This window comes from Hemibagrus wyckioides, linkage group LG13 (genome assembly GCF_019097595.1).
Source record: "Hemibagrus wyckioides isolate EC202008001 linkage group LG13, SWU_Hwy_1.0, whole genome shotgun sequence".
NCBI classification, from domain to species: Eukaryota; Metazoa; Chordata; class Actinopteri; order Siluriformes; family Bagridae; genus Hemibagrus; species Hemibagrus wyckioides.
Window position 1 is genome coordinate 21550327 of NC_080722.1, and position 22020 is coordinate 21572346.

At 40.0% G+C, this 22020-nt stretch overlaps 1 protein-coding gene and 1 pseudogene across 2 annotated transcripts in view; both read right to left on the reverse strand.

The window, feature by feature from the left end:
* The window catches only part of LOC131363755 (uncharacterized), a 17812-nt gene extending 13459 nt beyond the window's left edge, over positions 1-4353 (reverse strand). Inside the window, exons 1-2 of one of the 2 annotated variants that reach the window (XM_058406598.1) lie at positions 4262-4353; positions 1946-2005 (exon numbers count right to left, since the gene is read on the reverse strand). In XM_058406598.1, coding sequence (XP_058262581.1) covers positions 1946-1991 — 46 coding nt within the window. In that variant the 5' untranslated portion in view covers positions 1992-2005; positions 4262-4353. The remainder of the gene's footprint in view (positions 1-1945; positions 2006-4261) is intronic. The other variant, XM_058406599.1, reaches the window with a different exon arrangement.
* LOC131363661 (uncharacterized) lies at positions 4264-18616 on the reverse strand (annotated as a pseudogene).
* Positions 18617-22020: the final 3404 nt, after the last annotated feature.

The following is a 22020-nucleotide window of genomic DNA, read 5'->3' on the forward strand; positions in this document are numbered from 1 at the left end:
TTTGGCTACCAGATAGAGGCAGAGAACCACAGAGAACCATGTAGCAATGAACATCTGTTTGCCTGGCTACTTAAGAATAACATGGAAGCAAGTCTTTGTTCTAACAAAAGATCTGGTTGGTATTTTGGACATTTTAAATAAACAAATAAATTAAAAATATAATTGTTAGCTGCTTTCTACCAAGCAGTCTGGGCTTTCTTTCCTGATCCTTCTAATTTAAAGTTGAAGTTGATTGGTTAAGCTTGTACTGTTTCTTCCTTTTGGTTTTCACCAGTCCCCTAGTTTTTGGCTTTGTTTGCCATAGGATGGATGTCAGACTGCATGTCTTTTAAGGCCCTTTTGATTGCAAGCATCCCAGAAACATACTGGCTTAGCTTTTCAATCCTGAGTTTGAGGTAGGTTAAACAATGGGTTTGATTATGATGCAGTGTGAGTCACTACATTACAAAAAGACTGTGCTAACATCATGGAGCCAGATCAGAAGGCATGAGCAGATATTGTCTCAGCTCGAAGAAATTACTGCAGGCTGCTCAGGCAGACAGGTCTCATGCTTGCCTTCTCAACTTCAGGTGTATTCCTCAACCACCACAAGAACTCCTCAGGGTATTCATAGACTCATAGAATCATATAGACTTTCTAAAGCTGCCCTGGGCAGAACACAGAACAGCTTCTTCTTAACACCTGCTGGAGTTATTGATGGGTGGTCTCTTTGCCTGGATTAGTCTCCCAACAGACCCAAGACCATATGCTTCAAATTGAGCAGCATCCCAAGCACATCACCCTGTTTTTTTTACTAGTTTGATCTGATTAATGGAAGTTGTCCTTTATTCTGTTGGGCCATTATATCTAATGATGGCTTTCAGGTTGATAGCTGACCTGACCATCTTCCAGCATTACATTAATTAAATTCTGATGAGGTCCTTTACAGTCGACTGATGAAAGAACAGTTGCTCCTAGAGAATCATCTTCATGTTAAATTGGAGAAATCACTTTACTGTGCTCAGTCAGTCATCTTCCTGTGCTTTGTAGTATCATAGGGATGCCTGAGCATGAATCAAGCCAAGATTAAAGCAGTCATGGACTGCTGGGCAGACTGACCCAGGCCTCAGAATAGACTCTATATTTCCTCCTTCATCATTGCTGCTCCCACCTCCAACTGCTGCAGAAGGCAACATTCCTCATCATTCAGAGCTTATCCAAAGATCACCTGCAGCCTGGAAGCCCTGCATAGGAAATTCTGGTAGTCATGCATTGACCAGAATGCTTAGGCCTATTAGCCAGCCTGTCAGATCTGTGCTCACAATAAGAAGAGCACTGACAAGGCTTGCAGGCCTACTCCACCCTTTGCACAACCCCTCAGGTCTGCAGTCAAATCTCTCCCTAGATTTTATCACCAGACTGCCTTCACTCCAGGGCAAGAAAGTGTAGTTTTTCATGGTCAACCAGTTCTCTAAAGCCTCCATTGTTCAAGGAGACACCATACATGAATTCGTTAAAAGTAAATGAAAGCATTGTATGGTGACTCACTCAATTTGTTCAGATCTCCAAAGACAATGGCCTCTTTTTAAAACTGACTTAGGGTGTGTCACCACACTACAATCTATTAAATGAATTAGGTTTAATCTAATAAATTAAATGATGTAAAACTTTAGCTCTTTAAATATTAATTTAATTTTTTATATTTTAATGTTTTATTTTTTCAAGTTGTTTGCAAGTGAAAAACATTTACACAACAGTTTGTTTGAAGATTATTTATTAATTTTAATAAAATTTTAAATAAAAATACCATTATGTATTAAAAATAGAACCTTGCTTGCTTGTGTGCACTATGCTTCACTGGTGGTTTTAGGTCATTAAATAAATTGGGATTTCTGTGAAACATACAGCTTTGTGCCAAGGACAAAAACCTTGATTTTAGTTTCATCAGCAAACTCCAACTACTTACTCATGAAGAGAAGGGTGGCCAGACACAGCATCAGTGGACACCCCATCAAAAGCAGTAAATCTGGGATTGGGACAAAACACATTAACAAACACATACTCTCTTTACAGAGGAAAATACACAAACACATAAGAATGTTTTTTATTCAAAGTAATACCTTTGTTACACATAATTATACACACATTTTCAAAATGACCTGAGTGAGGACTGTGTACTAAATTTCATTTAATTTTAACCGCATAACTATTGTATTTTTTATTGTACAGCCGTAAGTATATTTACCATTTCACTACCCTTTAATCCATCATGTCAAATAAAGATTACATTCAAGGGAAAAGTTGCACATGCATAGTTACTATTTATCCATGGTTAAAATTATGATTCTGTTGTTGTTGTTCTTGTGGCTGCATGGCAATAAATAAATAAATAAATAAATAAATAAATAAATAAATAAATAAATAAATAAATAAATAAATAAATAAATAAATAAAATAAAATGAGCCTTTAAACATACACTATATTGCCAAAAGTATTCGCTCACCTGCCTTGACTCGCATATGAACTTAAGTGACATCCCATTCCTAATCCACAGGGTTCAATATGACGTCGGTCCACCCTTTGCAGCTCTAACAGCTTCAACTCTTCTGGGAAGGCTGTCCACAAGGTTTAGGAGTGTGTTTATGGGAATTTTTGACCATTCTTCCAGAAGCGCATTTGTGAGGTCACACACTGATGTTGGACTAGAAGGCCTGGCTCTCAGTCTCCGCTCTAATTCATCCCAAAGGTGTTCTATCAGGTTGAGGTCAGGACTCTGTGCAGGCCAGTCAAGTTCATCCACACCAGACTCTGTCATCCATGTCTTTATGGACCTTGCTTTGTGCACTGGTGCACAGTCATGTTGGAAGAGGAAGGGGCCAGCTCCAAACTGTTCCCACAAAGTTGGGAGCATGGAATTGTCCAAAATGTCTTGGTATGCTGAAGCAATCAGAGTTCCTTTCACTGGAACTAAGGGGCCAAGCCCAGCTCCTGAAAAACAACCCCACACCATAATCCCCCCTCCACCAAACTTTACACTTGGCACAATGCAGTCAGACAAGTACCGTTCTCCTGGCAACCGCCAAACCCAGACTCGTCCATCAGATTGCCAGATGGAGAAGCGCGATTCGACACTCCAGAGAACGCGTCTCCACTGCTCTAGAGTCCAGTGGCGGCGTGCTTTACACCACTGCATCCGACACTTTGCATTGCACTTGGTGATGTATGGCTTGGATGCAGCTGCTCGGCCATGGAAACCCATTCCATGAAGCTCTCTGCGCACTGTTCTTGAGCTAATCTGAAGGCCACATGAAGTTTGGAGGTCTGTAGCGATTGACTCTGCAGAAAGTTGGCGACCTCTTCGCACTATGTGCCTCAGCATCCGCTGACCCCGCTCCGTCAGTTTACGTGGCCTACCACTTCGTGGCTGAGTTGCTGTCGTTCCCAAACACTTCCACGTTCTTATAATACAGCTGACAGTTGACTGTGGAATATTTAGGAGCGAGGAAATTTCACGACTGGATTTGTTGCACAGGTGGCATCCTATCACAGTTCCACGCTGGAATTCACTGAGCTCCTGAGAGCGACCCATTCTTTCACAAATGTTTGTAAAAACAGTCTGCATGCCTAGGTGCTTGATTTTATACACCTGTGGCCATAGAAGTGATTGGAACACCTGATTCTGATTATTTGGATGGGTGAGCGAATACTTTTGGCAATATAGTGTATATGTAATTAATAAAATGTAATTTTTACATTATTGGAACTTAATTTAAATGATAATATCCTGTATCTTTTTTTAAAAATAATGTAATTAAAAGAGTAGTAAAAAACATATAAAAATATAGTTATACTTGTGTAGATATTTCCTTTTAAATATTTACAATTTTTCTAAAGACATCTCTATTTTTTTAGTAACAAAATCAGTTTTAACTAATGTATGAATTAGTAAAATGGAAGACAGCACAATGGCAAAAGTATAATATAAAGGACTGGATGAAATATGTATAAACTCCAGTTCAAATGTGCTTTTTTTTCAGAAACAGGAATAATATTAAAGGTGATTCATCTTTTTACGTTTTTTTTTTTTTTTACTGATAAGACTAAATAAAATGTCTGAGAATTTTGGGCTTATTCAGAGCAGAATTCTATTCAAAAGCCTAATCTTATTCATCTTACTTTCTGCTATTTTCCTACAGAAATACATGTTTAAAGATAGGTAGCTAGGTAAAAGTAAATTAATTAATTTAAATAAAGTTAGATAAAAATAAATGTAAAGCTTACCAGGCTGTAGTCCACTTTTCTTGTGTCTGCAGAATGTCTGGGCTGCTGTCTATATGAGATGTGCATCACTGGGTATCTTATATGGACATTGTAACAGGAAACAAACGCTGAAATATGCAGCTGTCAAAAGTGATTTTCTTGTTCTACCACTAGTCAGGAAAATACATTCTGTTTTGTTTATCATGTGAACAATTATTCAGGCATGACTAAGATTATAAATATATCATTGTTTGAAAGTTACACTGTACAGAACTGTATATATAAATTAGCATTTTGAATCTATTCAGCATAATCTTTGGAGCAAACACATTTGCAATTTATGCTTTTTTTTTATTTTGTCTTATTAACTTCAAGAGAGAGACAAAAGAGAGGTGGTTTGTGTGTGTGTGTGTGTGTGTGTGTGTGTGTTATATACAACCACTATACTGTAAATGAAAACAGAAACTAACTTGTTTTAAATGCAACTGTAATTGTTTGGTACTGGGTGGCAAGGTGTTACAGCTGGTAGGTTTGCCGCCCTACAGAGTCTTGTTTTTGTTCCTGTCAAAGAAATATTTTCTTTAAGGCAATACCCTAATGATGCTCTAAATAGTGAACTTACAGTTTCACAGCAACAAGATTGAATACCTTCAATCATAAGTGTTCAATCTTATTGGTAAAATAATGCACAATAAAAATCGGCAGGAATACTATTAGCATTCTTATGTAAACAGTATACTATATTTATTATTATTATTATTATTATTATTATTATTAATTTTACATTCAAAAATACCATAAAACACTACAAACTCACTTTGAGAGTAAGGAGAAGCTTAGTTGTGTAATGCCAATTATCAACTGAGAAATTATTTTTCAGACAAGAACCAAGTTAGTCGAGTCTGACAACTGTGAATTTAAGCTTTATTTCCTGCTGTGTTGTCTTAGGAGAACACATCTCTTCTAAGAACACACACAACATTAATGGTAGGAATAGGTACAGGATAATTAATTATTTCATTTTTTTTTTTTAAATTAATAATGAATAATCAATATAGTGTATAAATTACATTCATATATGAGTTTATAAGGCTCATGTAACTGAATCAACTTTTGTTCCACTTTTTGTTTTGAGAAGTCAAATATGAAGTATTGCTAATGGACATAGCAGATTTATTACCTTTACCTACTTATCTAGTGGGGAAAGGTATCCCTGTTGATCTGTTGACTGTGGAGTTGTCAAAGTAGATAATGATAGCGTAGAACAAGAGCTTGTTTTTAAATTCAAAGAAAGTTAGGATTAGTTGTATTCAGGTTCTTGGTTAGAAAGTTCATTTTGAAACCTTGAAAAGTATTTCTAAAGTCTCTGTAATAGTGTATTTCAGGTGCAACAAAGTAATAAACAATTCTGCAAAACCGAAACTATTTCCTGACAAAAATAACAATTTAGACTAGTTTGACAACTGCACATTCCCGTTCTTAGGACAGAGGAGGACTTAGATATTTGCCAACATACAAAAATCTGCCAAGTTGCAAGATGAATTTTCAGATCTAGTTCTGTGAAGTATGTCAATTTCCTCAACACAAAAGAAAGGTGGTTTCAGAGAAATTGGGAATTGGGTACTAGAAATGCAAGGAATACAGAAGACATGCAGCTCCAGTATGCTTTAATCCAATCTGGAACTGACATTTTAGTCATGAACGTGAGCAATTTAGATTAGTTGGGTGCAGCTATTTTTTCACCCATGGATTTTCTAAAGGCTATTGACCAAATTACAAAATAAGGTAAGGTAAAATGCAGAGGTGGACAGTAAAGAAGTACATTTACTTACTGTACTGTAAGTACTGTACTTAAGTACACTTTTTGAGTATCTGTACTTTACTTGAGTATTATTTTTTCTGGATACTTTTTACTTTAACTTCACTAGATTTGAAAGACAAATACTCTACTTTTAACTCCACTACATTTCTGTCAATGTCATTGAGTAGAAAGTAGTTACATTAATCATAGGATGATTTTTTTTTTTCACTCTTGTAGCGTCACGTGTTGTAAAGTTCAGTGGTTTTCCATCATTTTTTGAACTCAATTGCTGACAAAATGGACGATTATATGCTTTGTATATTATACACCACCAATGCATTGGTAATGATGTTAGTTAACACACAAATACGTATGCTGTGTCCAAATTCTCATACTATGTGTCCTATATAGTATTCAAAAATAGAATTAGTATGCCCCAAATCGTAGTATACTGAAAAGAGTATTCCAAAAATTCCTGGATGGTCTACTACTTCCGGTAGAAATTCAAAGTGCAGAACAATGCACACTCTAACGGGTAATATTGCCCACAACGCATTGCACACAGGGGGGAGGAGCCTGGACAATGGTGTAAATGCATATTAAAATGGTATAAATGAATTGTGGAAATATATATAACTCTTTGTTAAAGCAGTGTTGCTGTTGGCTGGTTGTACAGCTACAGTTGTGTAGCTGGGTTTTAAAGCAGGTTAGATTTTTTTTCTGACCAGTCTTCATTTACAGACCATTTGATTGTAATGTGCATGAGTGGATACACATAGATGTGTACAGGTACATCTCAAAATTTAGAATATAATGAAAAAGGTCAATATTTTTTGTCACTCAGTTCAGAAAGTGAAACCCATATATTATATAGATTCATTACACATAGAGTGAAATACACTATATTGCCAAAAGTATTCGCTCACCCATCCAAATAATCAGAATCAGGTGTTCCAATCACTTCCATGGCCACAGGTGTATAAAATCAAGCACCTAGGCATGCAGACTGTTTTTACAAACATTTGTGAAAGAATGGGTCGCTCTCAGGAGCTCAGTGAATTCCAGCGTAGAACTGTGATAGGATGCCGCCTGTGCAACAAATCCAGTCATGAAATTTCCTCGCTCCTAAATATTCCACAGTCAACTGTCAGCTGTATTATAAGAACGTGGAAGTGTTTGGGAACGACAGCAACTCAGCCACGAAGTGGTAGGCCACATAAACTGACGGAGCGGGGTCAGCGGATGCTGAGGCGCATAGTGCGAAGAGGTCGCCAACTTTCTGCAGAGTCAATCACTACAGACCTCCAAACTTCATGTGGTCTTCAGATTAGCTCAAGAACAGTGCACAGAGAGCTCATGGAATAGGTTTGCATGGCCGAGCAGCTGCATCCAAGCCATACATCTCCAAGTGCAATGCAAAGCATCGGATGCAGTGGTGTAAAGCACGCCGCCACTGGACTCTAGAGCAGTGGAGACGTGTTCTCTGGAGTGACGAATCGCGCTTCTCCATCTGGCAATCTGATGGACGAGTCTGGGTTTGGCGGTTGCCAGGAGAACGGTACTTGTCTGACTGCATTGTGCCAAGTGTAAATTTTGGTGGAGGGGGGATTATGGTGTGGGGTTGTTTTTCAGGAGCTGGGCTTGGCCCCTTAGTTCCAGTGAAAGGAACTCTGAATGCTTCAGCATACCAAGACATTTTGGACAATCCCATGCTCCCAACTTTGTGGGAACAGTTTGGAGCTGGCCCCTTCCTCTTCCAACATGACTGTGCACCAGTGCACAAAGCAAGGTCCATAAAGACATGGATGACAGAGTCTGGTGTGGATGAACTTGACTGGCCTGCACAGAGTCCTGACCTCAACCCGATAGAACACCTTTGGGATGAATTAGAGCGGAGACTGAGAGCCAGGCCTTCTCGTCCAACATCAGTGTGTGACCTCACAAATGCGCTTCTGGAAGAATGGTCAAAAATTCCCATAAACACACTCCTAAACCTTGTGGACAGCCTTCCCAGAAGAGTTGAAACTGTTATAGCTGCAAAGGGTGGACCGATGTCATATTGAACCATATGGATTAGGAATGGGATGTCACTTAAGTTCATATGCGAGTCAAGGCAGGTGAGCGAATATTTTTGGCAATATAGTGTATTTCAAGCATTTATTTCTTGAAATTGTGATGATTATGGCTTACAGATAAGGAAAACCCAAAATTCAGTGTCTCAGAGAATTAGAAGTTCAATATTGGAAAGTCATGGTGTCGCACCCTAATCAGCTAATTACCTCAAAACACCTGCAAAGGTTTCCTGAGCTTTTAAATGGTCTCTCAGTCTGGGTCAGTAGGCTACACAATCATGGGGAAGACTGCTGACTTGACAGTTGTCCAGAAGACAGTCATTGACACCCTCCACAAGGAGGGTAAGCCACAAAAGGTCATTGCTAAAGAAGCTGCTTGTTCACAGAGTGCTGTATCCAAGCATATTCATAGAAAGTTGAGTGGAAGGAAAAAGTGTGGTAGGAGAAGGTGCACCAGCAAAAGGGATAACCGCAGCCTTGAGAGGATTGTCAGGCAAAATCCATTCAAGAATTTGGGGGAGCTTAAGACAAATCCTAGACATGGTCTACAAATGTCGCATTCCTCGTGTCAAGCCACTCCCAAGGCCCAACCAAGTAATGAGTGCATAGAAATGAACATACTTTTCAGAAGTCTGACATTTCTCTTTGAAATATCCTTTTTTTATTGATCTTATGTAATATTCTAATTTTCTGAGACACAGAATTTTGGGTTTTCCTTATCTGTAAGCCATAATCATCACAATTTCAAGAAATAAAGGCTTGAAATATTTCACTCTGTGATGAATCTATATAATATATGGGTTTCACTTTCTGAACTGAGTGACAAAAAATATTGACCTTTTTCATGATATTCTAATTCTTGAGATGTACCTGTACTTTTTTGTTGTGGGTGGTAGGAGTGTTGAATTAAAAATAAATGATTATACATGTCTTTTTTTGTCAATTCAGTTGTTTAATTTCTATATCTTTTGTAACATTCTAAAAGCCCTTAATTCCACAGAAAGTATTGCATACAACAATGCAACAATAATTAAACAATGCGTTGACATTTACTTTTGATACTTAAGTACTTTTAAAAACAAGTACTTCTGTACTTTTACTTAAGTACAAATCTGTCTTTACAACTTTTACTTGTAATGGAGTAATGTTTGACCAGTAGTATTTGTACTTTCACTCAAGTAAGGAAGTTGTGTACTTCGTCCACCTCTGGTAAAATGTGTTTCTTTTCATGATTTTCAAAGAGCGACATTTCAATGATACAATAAACTATAATACATATTCACTTTCAATTCAGTGAAAATTGTCTGAAAGCAGCTTTACATGAATATAAAAATATGAAGCAAAAATACAAAGTTTAAATTAAATTAATATTTATCCCTAATGATCAAGCCTGAGGCAACGGTGGCAAAGAAAAACTGAGATGATATTAGGAAGAAACCTTGAGAGGAACCAGACTCAAAAGAGAACTCCTCCTCATTTGGGTGAAACCAGACAGTAAATAATGTAAATGTTAATACTGTCCTTTCTGCAACTGTTTATAGTCAAGGGGAATCGAGCAACCAAGATCTCCAGAGCAACTTACAGTTCATTTTAGACTAGTCTGGTTGGATCTGGCAGATCTGCAAAGAAGCTAAGAGAGACAGAGAAGAGAGAGAGAGAGAGAGAGAGAGAGAGAGAGAGAGAATATTAGGTTTGTTTGCAATCACATAAAGGTTAAAAACAGTGTACATTGTACAAAGTGAAGGTCTCTGGACTCTGGCCTAGCTAACTATGACAGCATAGCTAAAAGGGAGATCCAGAAGGTGACACAGACATTACGGCTTCCTGACACATAAAGTGTCCAAACACTCCATAGTGAGTGAACATGCGAGAGTGGTAAGGTGACAGAATCCAAACATTTGAGTTCACACTCTATGCCGGTGAACTGTCCACATCTGCTCCTTTACCTCGACTAAACTGATACAATACGCAAGATGTTTGGGCAAAAAATGTGTACATAATGTAGACCTCACTCATGTGGCCTTCTCACAACTCAAAAGCAGAAATGGGATCACCACTTGGGATTGGCAGCAAATTGTTCTAGGTTTGTATCATTAAAATGCTTGCTATGCTGATGGATTGCAGCAAAACCTCCAGATAGGAGCAGTTTAAGTCAGAAGTTTCAATTTTATTTAAAGTAGCCATGCAGTTGTCAAAGTAGCTAATGAACGAAAGAGCTTGGTGTTGATTGTAAAGAAAGTTATGATTACTTGTATGTAGGTTTTTGTTTTGAAAGAACATTTTGGAACCTTAAAATAGTGTTTCTAACGTGTATATTGTTTTGTAATAATTCTTTAAAAGTTTAAAAACATACAGTATTCAAGAACAAATATCCTATGGATACCTTAGACAAATGAATACTATGTATAGTATGTACTATTACAAAGGTTCCCAACTTTTATTTCTAGCTAAACCTCATCTTGAACTTAAGTTATATGAATTTTGCGCACCCCAGAATTTACTCAGGCTAATGTGGAAAACAAAGGTTCTTCTCCAACTTTGTTTTTTTTTTTTTTTTTTTTTTTGAACAATTGTTTTACTCATCAGCATTTGCTGTATTTTGTTGTGTTTTTAGCTATGTAAAATTACATTAAAAAATGACTGTGATCAGGTATTCATGTTAACTTTTCAAATGTCTCTTTAAAGATTTATAGGTCACATATCATCCTGGGCCCATATTCACAAAGCGTCTTAGAATTCTCTCAGAGAGCTCCTATCTTAGCCTAAAAAGTCCTAGTTGCGAGTCCTAGACTAAAAGTGATTTAGGAAACTTCTCAGAGCAACTCTGAGTAAGGAAAGTACAAAAACCTTTATCTTAGTGAGGTGTGGTTGACCCCGTTGCTGTTTCCAAATACCTCAGTGTTGTAATCACTTTCATTCCTGGCGTTATGGCATTACTATGTTGGGTGGAGTGAGCACATCTCTAATAAGTTCAACCACAAACATTATCCCATCGTGATCCAATCTGTAGTGTTTAATTAACTCACATAATAAAATGTCATAATTCTAAGAATTTTCTTAGAATTTCGTCACTTGGAGCAACTTATAGGCTTAAGAAGCTATGTGAATACGGGCCCTGGTGTTTAATTTCTCATCTCATTGCTAACATGAATCACTATAATGACTAACAGAATGATTGTGATACAGAGGCATCACAAATGGACATGCTTTTCCTAGCTACACCCTTACAAGAAATAAAGGACACCAACGTGGATCTTTAAGAGACTTTACTACAGAGGTGACGGGGTGTTTTCCCTGCAATGATTCAGCAGACCTCTTTGCATTATGGGAAGGTGGTCTTAGACATTTCTTTATTTTATGGAACCGTACAAACCACTTAAATTATGGATGTAAGATGAATTGAAGTTACAAATATAAAAAGATGATACAAACCCAAACAGTGATAGATTACAATGTTGATATAGATTATCATATTATAATGATTAATAGGTATTATAGATAATTGATGGTTATGTAGCACTCTAACCTTGTGAGTAACACTGTAACCTTGTTAACCTTGTTTATGAGATTCTGTCCCATGTTACCATCATTGCATCAATTTCAGCTTTTTTTTAAATTTTATTTATTTATTTTTTTACATATGTAAACAGGGACGTTCCTTTTGAGGGAACTCTATACTGCATCATGGCTTGTCACTATGTGAAAGCCAGTACTAGTGGCTAGGGCAATGAACAATGCTACTCTCATAGTAGAGTTGGCTCTGAAACCCATAGGTAATGACATCTATATCCATGTGTGAGATTAAAGCAGACAAAAAGTTGAGGGGGCCTATGCCCTAAGCCACCTAACAGAGCACAGTAGGTGAAGCTTTTCTTGTTCCAGAGACTAATAATGGAAAACTAGCTGGCCAGTTGCTGGTCTTTAGTGTAAAATAGCTTTAACCATCCCTGGAGTGAACTCCAGACAGCAAGAGTCTACTGACAGGGCCTATAAGACTTGTACTCTTTAGAGTGAGGTTTAAGCTGACAGAAGAGCCAGAGGCAATATACAGAAATCATCAAGACCAGATAAAGATACTCAAAAAAGTGTTTGTTAAACAGGATGTTCTGGGGACTGAATTTCAAATCTAGCCCAGACATAACACACTGCATCTGATGAAGAAGGAATCCTGCCTGACAAGTGCACTACAATACAATATGTCATCTCACTTCTCATTCACTGCTGGAACATTTAGCCAGCCACATAGATGACATGAGGTGATAATTTTTGATAACTTGATAAGCTTTGTCAACACCTCCCAACCAATCAGAATCCAGAGTTCAGTACTATATCAAAGCCATTTCTACATTTCTGAAAATGTTTAAAAATGACAGACATGCAGGTGCTGATTAGATAAGTCTGGACCAAGGGTTACTACCTAAGATTGTGTTTCTCAAACCTGAGTACTAGGTGATTGACTGGGTTTAGTGAACTTAAAGGGTCAGTTTGTTGTTTCATATATAACTGGCTTAATTCTGAACACAGTTAACTGCAGTTATCTGCATTGTGCTGTGCTGTTTAATGATGAGTTTGGAAACTGGACCTACTGGTGACTTGGAGAGTTTATTGGTGCAACTGCATGAAATTAACAGAATACAGCATAGAATTCTGTGCATGGGCTCTTCCATAATCCTGTCACCTCTCTTCAGCACACTCAAACACAGACTCAGTGAACATTACAATAACCTATAATATAAAATAATATAAAAGTACTACATAGGAAAATGATACAATCGTAAACCACGGCTGCATGAAATAAACACAGCATAGTACAGCATAGAACTCTGTGCGTTTGGTCTTCCGAAATCCTATCACGTGTATTCCATCCAATAAAATGCTGTCTAACCCATTCCTAAACTTTTAACAGCAATAACAGTGCATATTATACACTTAATGCAACTGTTGTAAACTTTTATACACCTTTTATCAAAATAGCATCGCAACAGCTCACATCTCCCCTTAGCACGCTCAAGCACAGACTGAGGATGCAGCGTGGACTGAACAGAAATGACATCATGACACCAGCACAGATAAAACATAGAACTGTGTCCAAAACAAAATTAAAACCGTACACAAATGAATATAAGAAATATTGTAAAAATTACGAAAAGGATAGTTAGTGGAATGTACTAATTCAAAGCAATATATTCTCTCAAAAATATTCATATCCATTACACCAAGTCTAGTCAAGTCTAGTACACACCTTACAGTGTTACATGCTCATATGGTCAGCTATTCATCTGGCATGATGCATATATGAACCGGGTTTTGGGTCATGGAATGAGAATGGAGATGAGAATCACCACAGACAACTCGTATTTGCAGTCACAAAGCTTTCTATCTGTAAGATTATTTCCACTAGGTGCTGCAAGTGTGCTTAAACTCTCATTGATTTATTAAATAAACAATGTTTATTTTTGTACATGATCTATATGTTGTTTTTACTTTTTTGTATTTGTGTTGTAATTGGTCTTATATACTTGCCATAATTGCCAATTTTTAATGATTAAATATTATAATTATAAGTTATGACAAAATCATAAACATAACTTACTTAAAGGTATAAAGATAATAAAAGCAGTAAGAATAAAGTTCTTGAAAGATTAATTTTGACGGATTAAGGCAGTACAGAGGAGTACAATCACTTGAGATGTGATGAAAAAGTAGAATTTTGATATTATTTTTAATCATTATTAAATCAAAGCAGCGATTAATGAATAAACATAGAACAGAGTTTTAAAAAAATAAAATGAGAGCACTGTAAAAGTTTGAAGCAAACTAATCAGAATTTCATGGAAATGGCAGCTGAGTTGTAGAAATCTACATATCAGCATTTTCTGAAAAGTTATGGAAGACACGGCTGAAAGAGGAAATGAAAAACAAGGGGAAATTAACGCATGAATTGCAACTGCAATTATAATTTATAATATTGTAAGACTTCATTCTAAACTTGTCTATTGATAAAATTACAAGTATACAGTTGCCTGTCTTCTGCAAACAGAGGTGGAGTTGGCAGTGCAGGTAGATCTTGGGGGAGAAGTTAGCAAATGTGAACATGCTGAAAGAGAAGTGGCTAGATGTGGAGACACCATTCTGCAACACGGACACCATGATGTCATTGGGTTTCAGACACCTGGAAAAAGAATTTACTTTCCCCCTAAGTGATCTGAAAGTCTTTAAAGAGAAAGATTTTAGTCTCTAGTCTTTTAGTCTCTAGTCCTTTCACCTACTCATTAACAATCAGGTCCCAGCGGATTGAATAGTCCATCTGGTTTATGGGTGTGTCCCAGCAGTTGTCCAGCATGAGAGCAATCTGAGTGCTGTCAAACTGATCCACTTGCACAGCTATATACAGTACATCTGATGGTTCACTTCTAGGGTCACATTGCCAGAGTATGGAACCCTTCCTGTGGCTTCAATGTTCGGTGGCATGGAGATGTTCTGGATGAGTGGATACACACAGGAAATGGCAATGTTGAACCCGCCAGTGTGACTGATACAACCTATCGTAGTCTTGTCATAGTTGTCCCAACATTGTTCTTGAAGATGACATGTGTGCCATTATAAGTAACATATAAGTAACACAGAAATTACAGAATCTGTATTGAATTTCTGGATGCGTTATTTCATAATAAAGCCTTAATTTACCTTTAAAATTTGAAATTAAAAATTGCCTAATTATAAAGTCAAATACAGTATTTGTCTTCTACAATTAAACAGACTGCAATATTTAATAACTATACAAATAAATAACTCCAATTTCTCCAATTATGCTAATTACATAGTGTTAGCATATCCACACAGAGTCTAGATAACAAAGTACATGTGAAGTAGCTGCAGTTTCTCATTTCATATTTTTGTAAAATTGCTTTTATTTTAATGTCTGAGTGAAAAGAATTGAAATTCAAGTGTAATATCTCAGTCAGAGCCATCACCAGAATTCTAATCGCACTTCCTGTCTGGAAGACATTTAAACGATGCTTTCGAAACCATCTTTGTGAAGTATTGCCAGTTTATCAGAGTACTAAGCCTTTCTTTGTATTCCATCTTATTTCATGTACATGATAATCTTTGTTCTCTAAATCTCTGTTTTCGTATGTGTGTGCTGTTGGACTGCTTATTTGCTTTTTTTTTGCCTGGACATTGTTTGCCCTGGATTTGCTGTATTGTTTAATAAAGTCCAGCAAATGGATTGTGTTATTCCGCTTATAAGTGTAAAATTTAAAAATAATAAATATAATAGTGCTGCTGGTTTGGTTCATCCAAAGTTGTACCACACAGGCTGACATTACTGTCAAATTTGAAGTCCAGCCTGTTATTTTGGACCTTCCCCTTGCAACTTGGGTCATTAAGGTGGAGAACATCTGCGGAATATCCATCTTAAAGGAACAGCCCTCTCCTGGCTCAGGTCTTATTTGACTGACCATTATCATTTTGTAGATCTAGATGGTGACTTCTCTATGCATACCAAGGTTATGTTCGGTCTTAGGCCCACTGCTTTTCTCCTTATATAGGCTACCCCTTGGTGTAATTATTCGTAAACATGGTATTAGCTTCCACTTTTATGCCGACAACACACAGTTGTTTCACACATATGTTTTAGCGAAGTCAGATGAGAGACACCACCTTATTAAGATAGAAGAATGTGTAAAGGACATTAGACATTGGATGGCCACTAACTTCCTCCTGCTTAACTCGGACAAGACAGAGGTGCTTGTACTAGGACCACATGCAGCTAGAAGTAAGCTTTCTGATTACAAAGTAACAGTGGATGGTCTTTTGGTTTCATCTTGTCCAGCAGTAAAAGATCTTGGTGTAATTATTGATTCTGGTCTTTCATTTGAAGCTCATGTAGATAATATCACTAGGGTAGCCTTCTTTCATCTCTGAAATATTGCCAAGATAAGAAATATGATGTCACTTCATGATGCAGAGAAACTAGTTCATGCTTTTGTTACCTCTAGGTTGGATTATTGTAATGCTTTACTGTCTGGATGTTCCAGTAGGAGCAACAACCTCCAAGTCCAAGTCCAGAATGCAGCAGCTAGAGTCCTAACTAGAACCAGAAGATATGAACACATCACTCCTATTTTAGCCACACTACATAGGCTCCCAGTCAAATTTTGCATTGATTATAAAATTCTGTTAATCACCTATAAAGCACTAAATGGTCTCGAGCCGCAGTACTTGAGCAATCTTTTAGTCTTTTATGATCCGCCACGCCTACTCCGATCAAAGGGTGCAGGTTATTTGGTAGTACCTCAAGTAGCAAAGGCTACAGCAGGGGGCAGAGCTTTTTCTTTCAAAGCCCCACAGTTATGGAACAGCCTTCCAATTAGTATTCGGGATTCAGACACAGTCTCAAGTCCAGGCTGAAGACACATTTGTTCAGTCAAGCTTTTAATAGTTTTATATAGTTTTCTTAGGTAACAGAGCAGATCTGGAAGGTTCATGGGCATAGAGTGTTTGGTGTACTGGGATATTTGGATGCTGTCGCCTTACCACCCTCGCCAGTTGCTCAGGTTTCCTGACTGTGGTTGGATGCTTTATGTCCCGGGAAGCCTCCATGTCTGTCACCTTCTGGCTCTCCCTTTTAGTTATGCTGTCATAGCTAGTCTTGCTGGAGTCCCTGCCTGCACTTTACACATAATCTACATTGTCTTAAACATCACATGATCAGAATCATACTTAATATCTTTCTCCTTCTCTCTCTGTCTTTCTCTGTCAAGCTATACACCCCACTCCTGAGCTCCCAGTGTTTGCCAGTTTCTATTGTGACCACTGCCCTACCCCTGGTCGGAGTCTCATTGCTTGGTGGTGCCCACTGATGCTGTGGCTGGATCTGTGTGGACCAGGAGACAGCCATGGACAGAGCCACTTGGGGACTTTCACACCATCACAGATCTGCCATTTCATCTGTCAGCTTGTGACAGCAAAGAACTACTGTCTATAATAACCTCAGAAACTATAATGACCTAATAGTTCCTCATGGGTCATTGATTGCTGTTGTAGAAAGGACATTAATCAGTTACAGTTACATTATTTATTGTTACAAATAAATTGAATTGAATTGAACTGAATATAGGCTGACCATCCAGTGGGAAAGACGATGTGAAGAGATCAGCTTACCTTTACTTTGTGCAGCCCATGAAACAAATAGTTGATCGCTCTTTCTGAACAATCGAGTCCTGTTAACATACTGCTTTAATGCCCGAACAGGACTCCACATGTGCAATTCATGCTCCTCTTCCGAAGCAAATGGAGGGGGATAAAAAGCTCCCAGTTCCAAGGCGGTGCTGAATCAATGACCTTGGGAACAAAAACCGGGTTAGGCAGCAGTGTAATCTTTCTGCCATCCAGACTAAAATGTAGACATGCCTGATGAACAGACAAAGCATGTAATTCGCCCACTCGGTTAGCTGAAACTAAATCGAGAAGCAGAACTGTCTTTAAAGATAAAAACCTGATATGAACAGTATCTATAGGTTCAAATGGAGCCCTAGTTAAAGCACCCAGAACCTTAGATAAATCCCATGATGAAATGAGCTGTTTCAATACCGGTCTCAGACATCTCACTCCCTTCATAAAATGGCACACGAGGGGATGCCGCCCAACAGAAGCTCCTTCAAAGCCCACATGTCAAGCCAAAATGGCAGCCAGGTAAACTTTAATAGTGGAAAATGCCCTACCAGTGTCCATTAAACTCTGTAAAAAACAGAGAATTTTGATCACTGAGCATTGAAAAGGAATAACTCCTCTGCGTGTCCAGTCTTCAAAAACACGCAACTTGCGATCATATAAAGAGCATGTTGCCGGAGCTCTAGCACTCTGGATAGTGTGAATATCATCCTGTGGGAGCACGAGTGCATTCAAATGCAGCCTCTCACGGGCCAGACTCAGAGGTTGAGCTGCTCCGGATAGGGGTGAAATATTTGGCCGCCCACTTGTGACAACAGGTCCCGGCACAACGGGAGCAGCCAGGGATCTCCCTGTATTAGCTGAACAATTTCTGACTGCCACAACATCCCTTGCCAACGCGTGGCTATTAGGAGGAGAGATAACCTGTTTTCTCTTATTCTTTGCAGGGTGGGAGAGATTTGACTCAGCGGTGGGAATGCGTAAAGCAGTACGCACGGCCATGGGTGAGTCAGTGCATCCACACCCAAAGGTGCATTTACATCCTTGAGAGAGAAATAAAGCGGACACTTTGCGTTTTCTCACAAGACGAAGAGATCTGCGGCTGCTCTGCCATACCACTGCCAGATCTGATCCATCATCTGCGGATGGAGAGACCATTCTCCGTATAACAGATTGCCCCTTGAAAGGAGATCCGCCCCCACATTCAGAACCCCCGGGACATGCATCGCGCGCAGTGACTGGAAGCATGCCGTGCTCCAGACAATCAGCTTGCGCGCTAGATTGTGCAAATGCACCTCCTTGGTGATTGATATACGCTACCACCATTGTGTTGTCTGTTCTGATCAATATGTGACATCCCCCATCCTCAAGAATGGCAGAAAATGTTTCAGTGCCGGTTTCAGTCAGCACTTTTCTCAGGGACACTCCTCCTAACGGAGTCCCCGAACAGAAAAGGGAGGGGTCTCTTCATTGATGAAGAGCCTTCCTCACTTCCTCCGTCACTCTCACGCGGTGAATGAGATGATGGCGAGATCATATACGCCTCTCTGGAACTCACCGCTGAAATTCCCTCATCCTGAATAAACCCAGGAAATAACAGGAGTAGGAGCCCTTCCGAGTTTCCCCCACCAAAACTTGTCTTATAGCTCTTTTCTCCAACAGGGAGCCTATTTCTGTTTCAAGCACCCAGGCTGAATTGCCTGTTGCTACAGATGCTATAATCCTGTTGAAGGGAGAGGGTTTTATAGAAACTGCAGCCTGTAACCTTTCGTTACAGTCGCCAGGACCCAAGGATGCATAGAACATTCTCTCCAAGCCTCCTGGCAGAGAGCAAGCGCGTTTTGCTGAACTGCTTCTACAGGTGATGTTTTGGCGCCATCTAGTGGTTGGAGAAAAAAATCGGCCGGGATCTGTCTGGCCCGGGGACCAATTTAATTCTCAGTTCAGTGATTTTTTGTTATTTTGTCTCTGCACCCTCAGCAATGAGCCTGGATGTGACAGATAACTTTCTATTATTGTCTCTGAACCCAAAGTTTGAAGTGCTTTGTGACAATACACTTTGAACTTGTGCTTAAGTTTCTCGGACCATATACTTCTGGTGGCTGAGTTTTCTGCATTTGAGTGCAACACATGAAACATTGTGTGACAAGGGAAAGCCGAACTGCCCTGTACATGATCTAGAACAAAGTTGTCCATAGACCACACTCTCCGTTTTTTTGCGGGTGGGGGAACAGGTGTTGTGGACTCAGGGAAGGACATCACAGAAAATCCCTGGTGCTGTCCGTCCCTCCCCTGAAGAGACCGCATTTTAGGTATCTCTCTTCTTCTTGTTAGAAGGGTGAGTGGACCTAGATTTAGTGACCACCGCAGCGAATGACTGCTTAGCCATGGTTTACTAGCACTCGGAGCAGCTGGGGGATGGGCCGACTGCTCTGCGCTCTGGGGTTTTGCAATCCTAGGTGCGCTCAAAAATCTCCTGTTCTGCATCGGAGGGACAGGCCATGGCAGAGCAGGAAGGCATGGTGATTTCCGAGGCAAGCAGACATCAAACACCTCGCCTTCTTTCTTTTGAAGGTCACATCTTTGTCTCATCGCCTCAACTGCTGGGCCGAATAAAACCTTGGAGTCTACTGGACCATCAAGGAAATCTAATTTCTCTCTGTCCCTGATGCTCAATAGGTTAAGCCATAGCGACCTCACACCCGCAACGGTGAGTGTCATCAAACAGCCGCAGCTCTGTACAGCGCCACGTGAAGTGGGCAGATTGAGGTCTGTAATATTACAGATTTACTCCCAGACCACTGGGTTCCCAGAGTCTAGTTGAGTGCCCAGCTCCTCCAAAGCTTGGCTTGATAGGCCATCAGCAGCGAATTCGCGTTAAGGGCTCGCACGGTTAGCGCTGTTGACTTATAGATTTTTTGAAACATAGAAGCAGTGAAGTGTTCCATTTTTCTGGTGAGGGTGGGACTAGAAGACAAGAGAGTGGTCCACCTGTTTGGGTGCAGGTGGTGACTGTTCCACCGTGGAGGGGTTTGAAAGCCCAAGTTCCTCCTTTTCCCATCATAGATATCGTGTTTAACTCCTGGCCCTCCAGGAGTTACTGGCCAAGTGTTGTTAAGCCATGCTGCTGCACATTTACAAGCTTCTACCAGGTCACAAGCCACCACATTCGACGGCATTTCACCACTTTGCACATTCGTGGATCTGGACACCTGAGCCGCAGCCAGGATGGCGTTGTCCTTCTTATCATCCGGCTTATCTCTGAGAAAACGAGCTAGCATCTCCTCGTCTTCGTCCTCCTCCCCCTCCGGCCCTTCACCTTCCTCCAGAAGTTGCTAGTCGAAAAGTGTCATGGGCTCGGGGAACTCTGAGTCCATAATATCCCCCCACGAGGGAAATTTCTGTGGGATAGAGGATTGAGCCTCTTTAACCGGAGGGGCTGCAGAGAGACACGGATTTTCACTGGAGGAGGCGCCCACCCGAAGCCTTCTTTCCAGAATCTTTGCAAGCATAACTCGGCAATGCACGCAGTTCTCTGCATCCACAAGCACAGCTATACACATCAGATGGGGATCTCTACCAGAAATCATGAACCCACATGCTGCGGGACAAGACCAGGAAGAGGTGACTTTCCCAGTCTCTGGTGCCATATTGGACCCTGACATGGTATGCTGAATAGCTTGCCCTGACACATTAGCTATCCTAAACTGCGCTACTAAAAGTGGGGCAGCTCAGTAACGAGTAGCGCGAAGAAAATAGCAACTGCACTACGTTCGTCAGTTTGTCAGTTTGTCTCCACAAACTCTTGTACATCCCGGGCAAGTGAGGGCCACCAAAACTGATTCTGGACTAGCGTGGTGGTATGATGGATGCCCGGATGCCCTGAGCTGGGTGCCTTGTGCACCCACCGTTTCACACGTTGTCATAAAATAGTGGGTACATAGAGTTTGGTCGCTGGGCAGATTGGGGGTTGGGGTTCATCGGTGTGCACCTGCCGAATCTCCCCCTCTAAGTCCCATTGTACTGGAGTATAGGCTCTGGGGTCATAGGCGTATTCGGGGGGTCATGTCATCACGATAGAGCATCCACCTTCCAGTGACTCATCAGCCAGTGACTCCATTCTTCCAGTGCTGCCTTAATGAACAATAGCTCCTTGTTCCCGACATCATAGTTGCATTCGGCTGGGTTTAATTTCCGTGAAAAGAAGGCACAGGGGAAAACTTTCCCAGGTGTATCATGTCTTTGTGAGAGAACTGCAACTATACCACAGTTAGAAGCCTCCACTTCCAAAATGAATGGGTGTTCATGGTCGGGATGCCGAAGAATGGGTGCAGTGGTAAAGCTGAGTTTTAGTCCCCTGAAGGCATCCTGGGCCTCCTCGTTCCACCTCAGGCATTTGGGTGGCACCTTCAAGAGGGAAGTGAGTGGTCTCACGATGCTGCTGTAGCCTCTGATAAACCGCCCATAGAAATTGGTGAATCCTAGGAATCGTTGGAGTTCCTTCACAGTCATAGGTTCGGGCCAGTTTGTGACTGCCTCCACTTTGCTTTCATCCATCTCGACACCATTTAGGGAGATCACATAACCCAGGAACGTGATGGTGTCACGGTGGAACTCACACTTCTCTGGCTTCACGAAGAGGTGGTGTTGCAGCAAGTGAGCCAACACCCTTCGTACATGCCCAACATGTTCACCATATGATGCTGAGAAGATCAGGATGTCGTCAATAT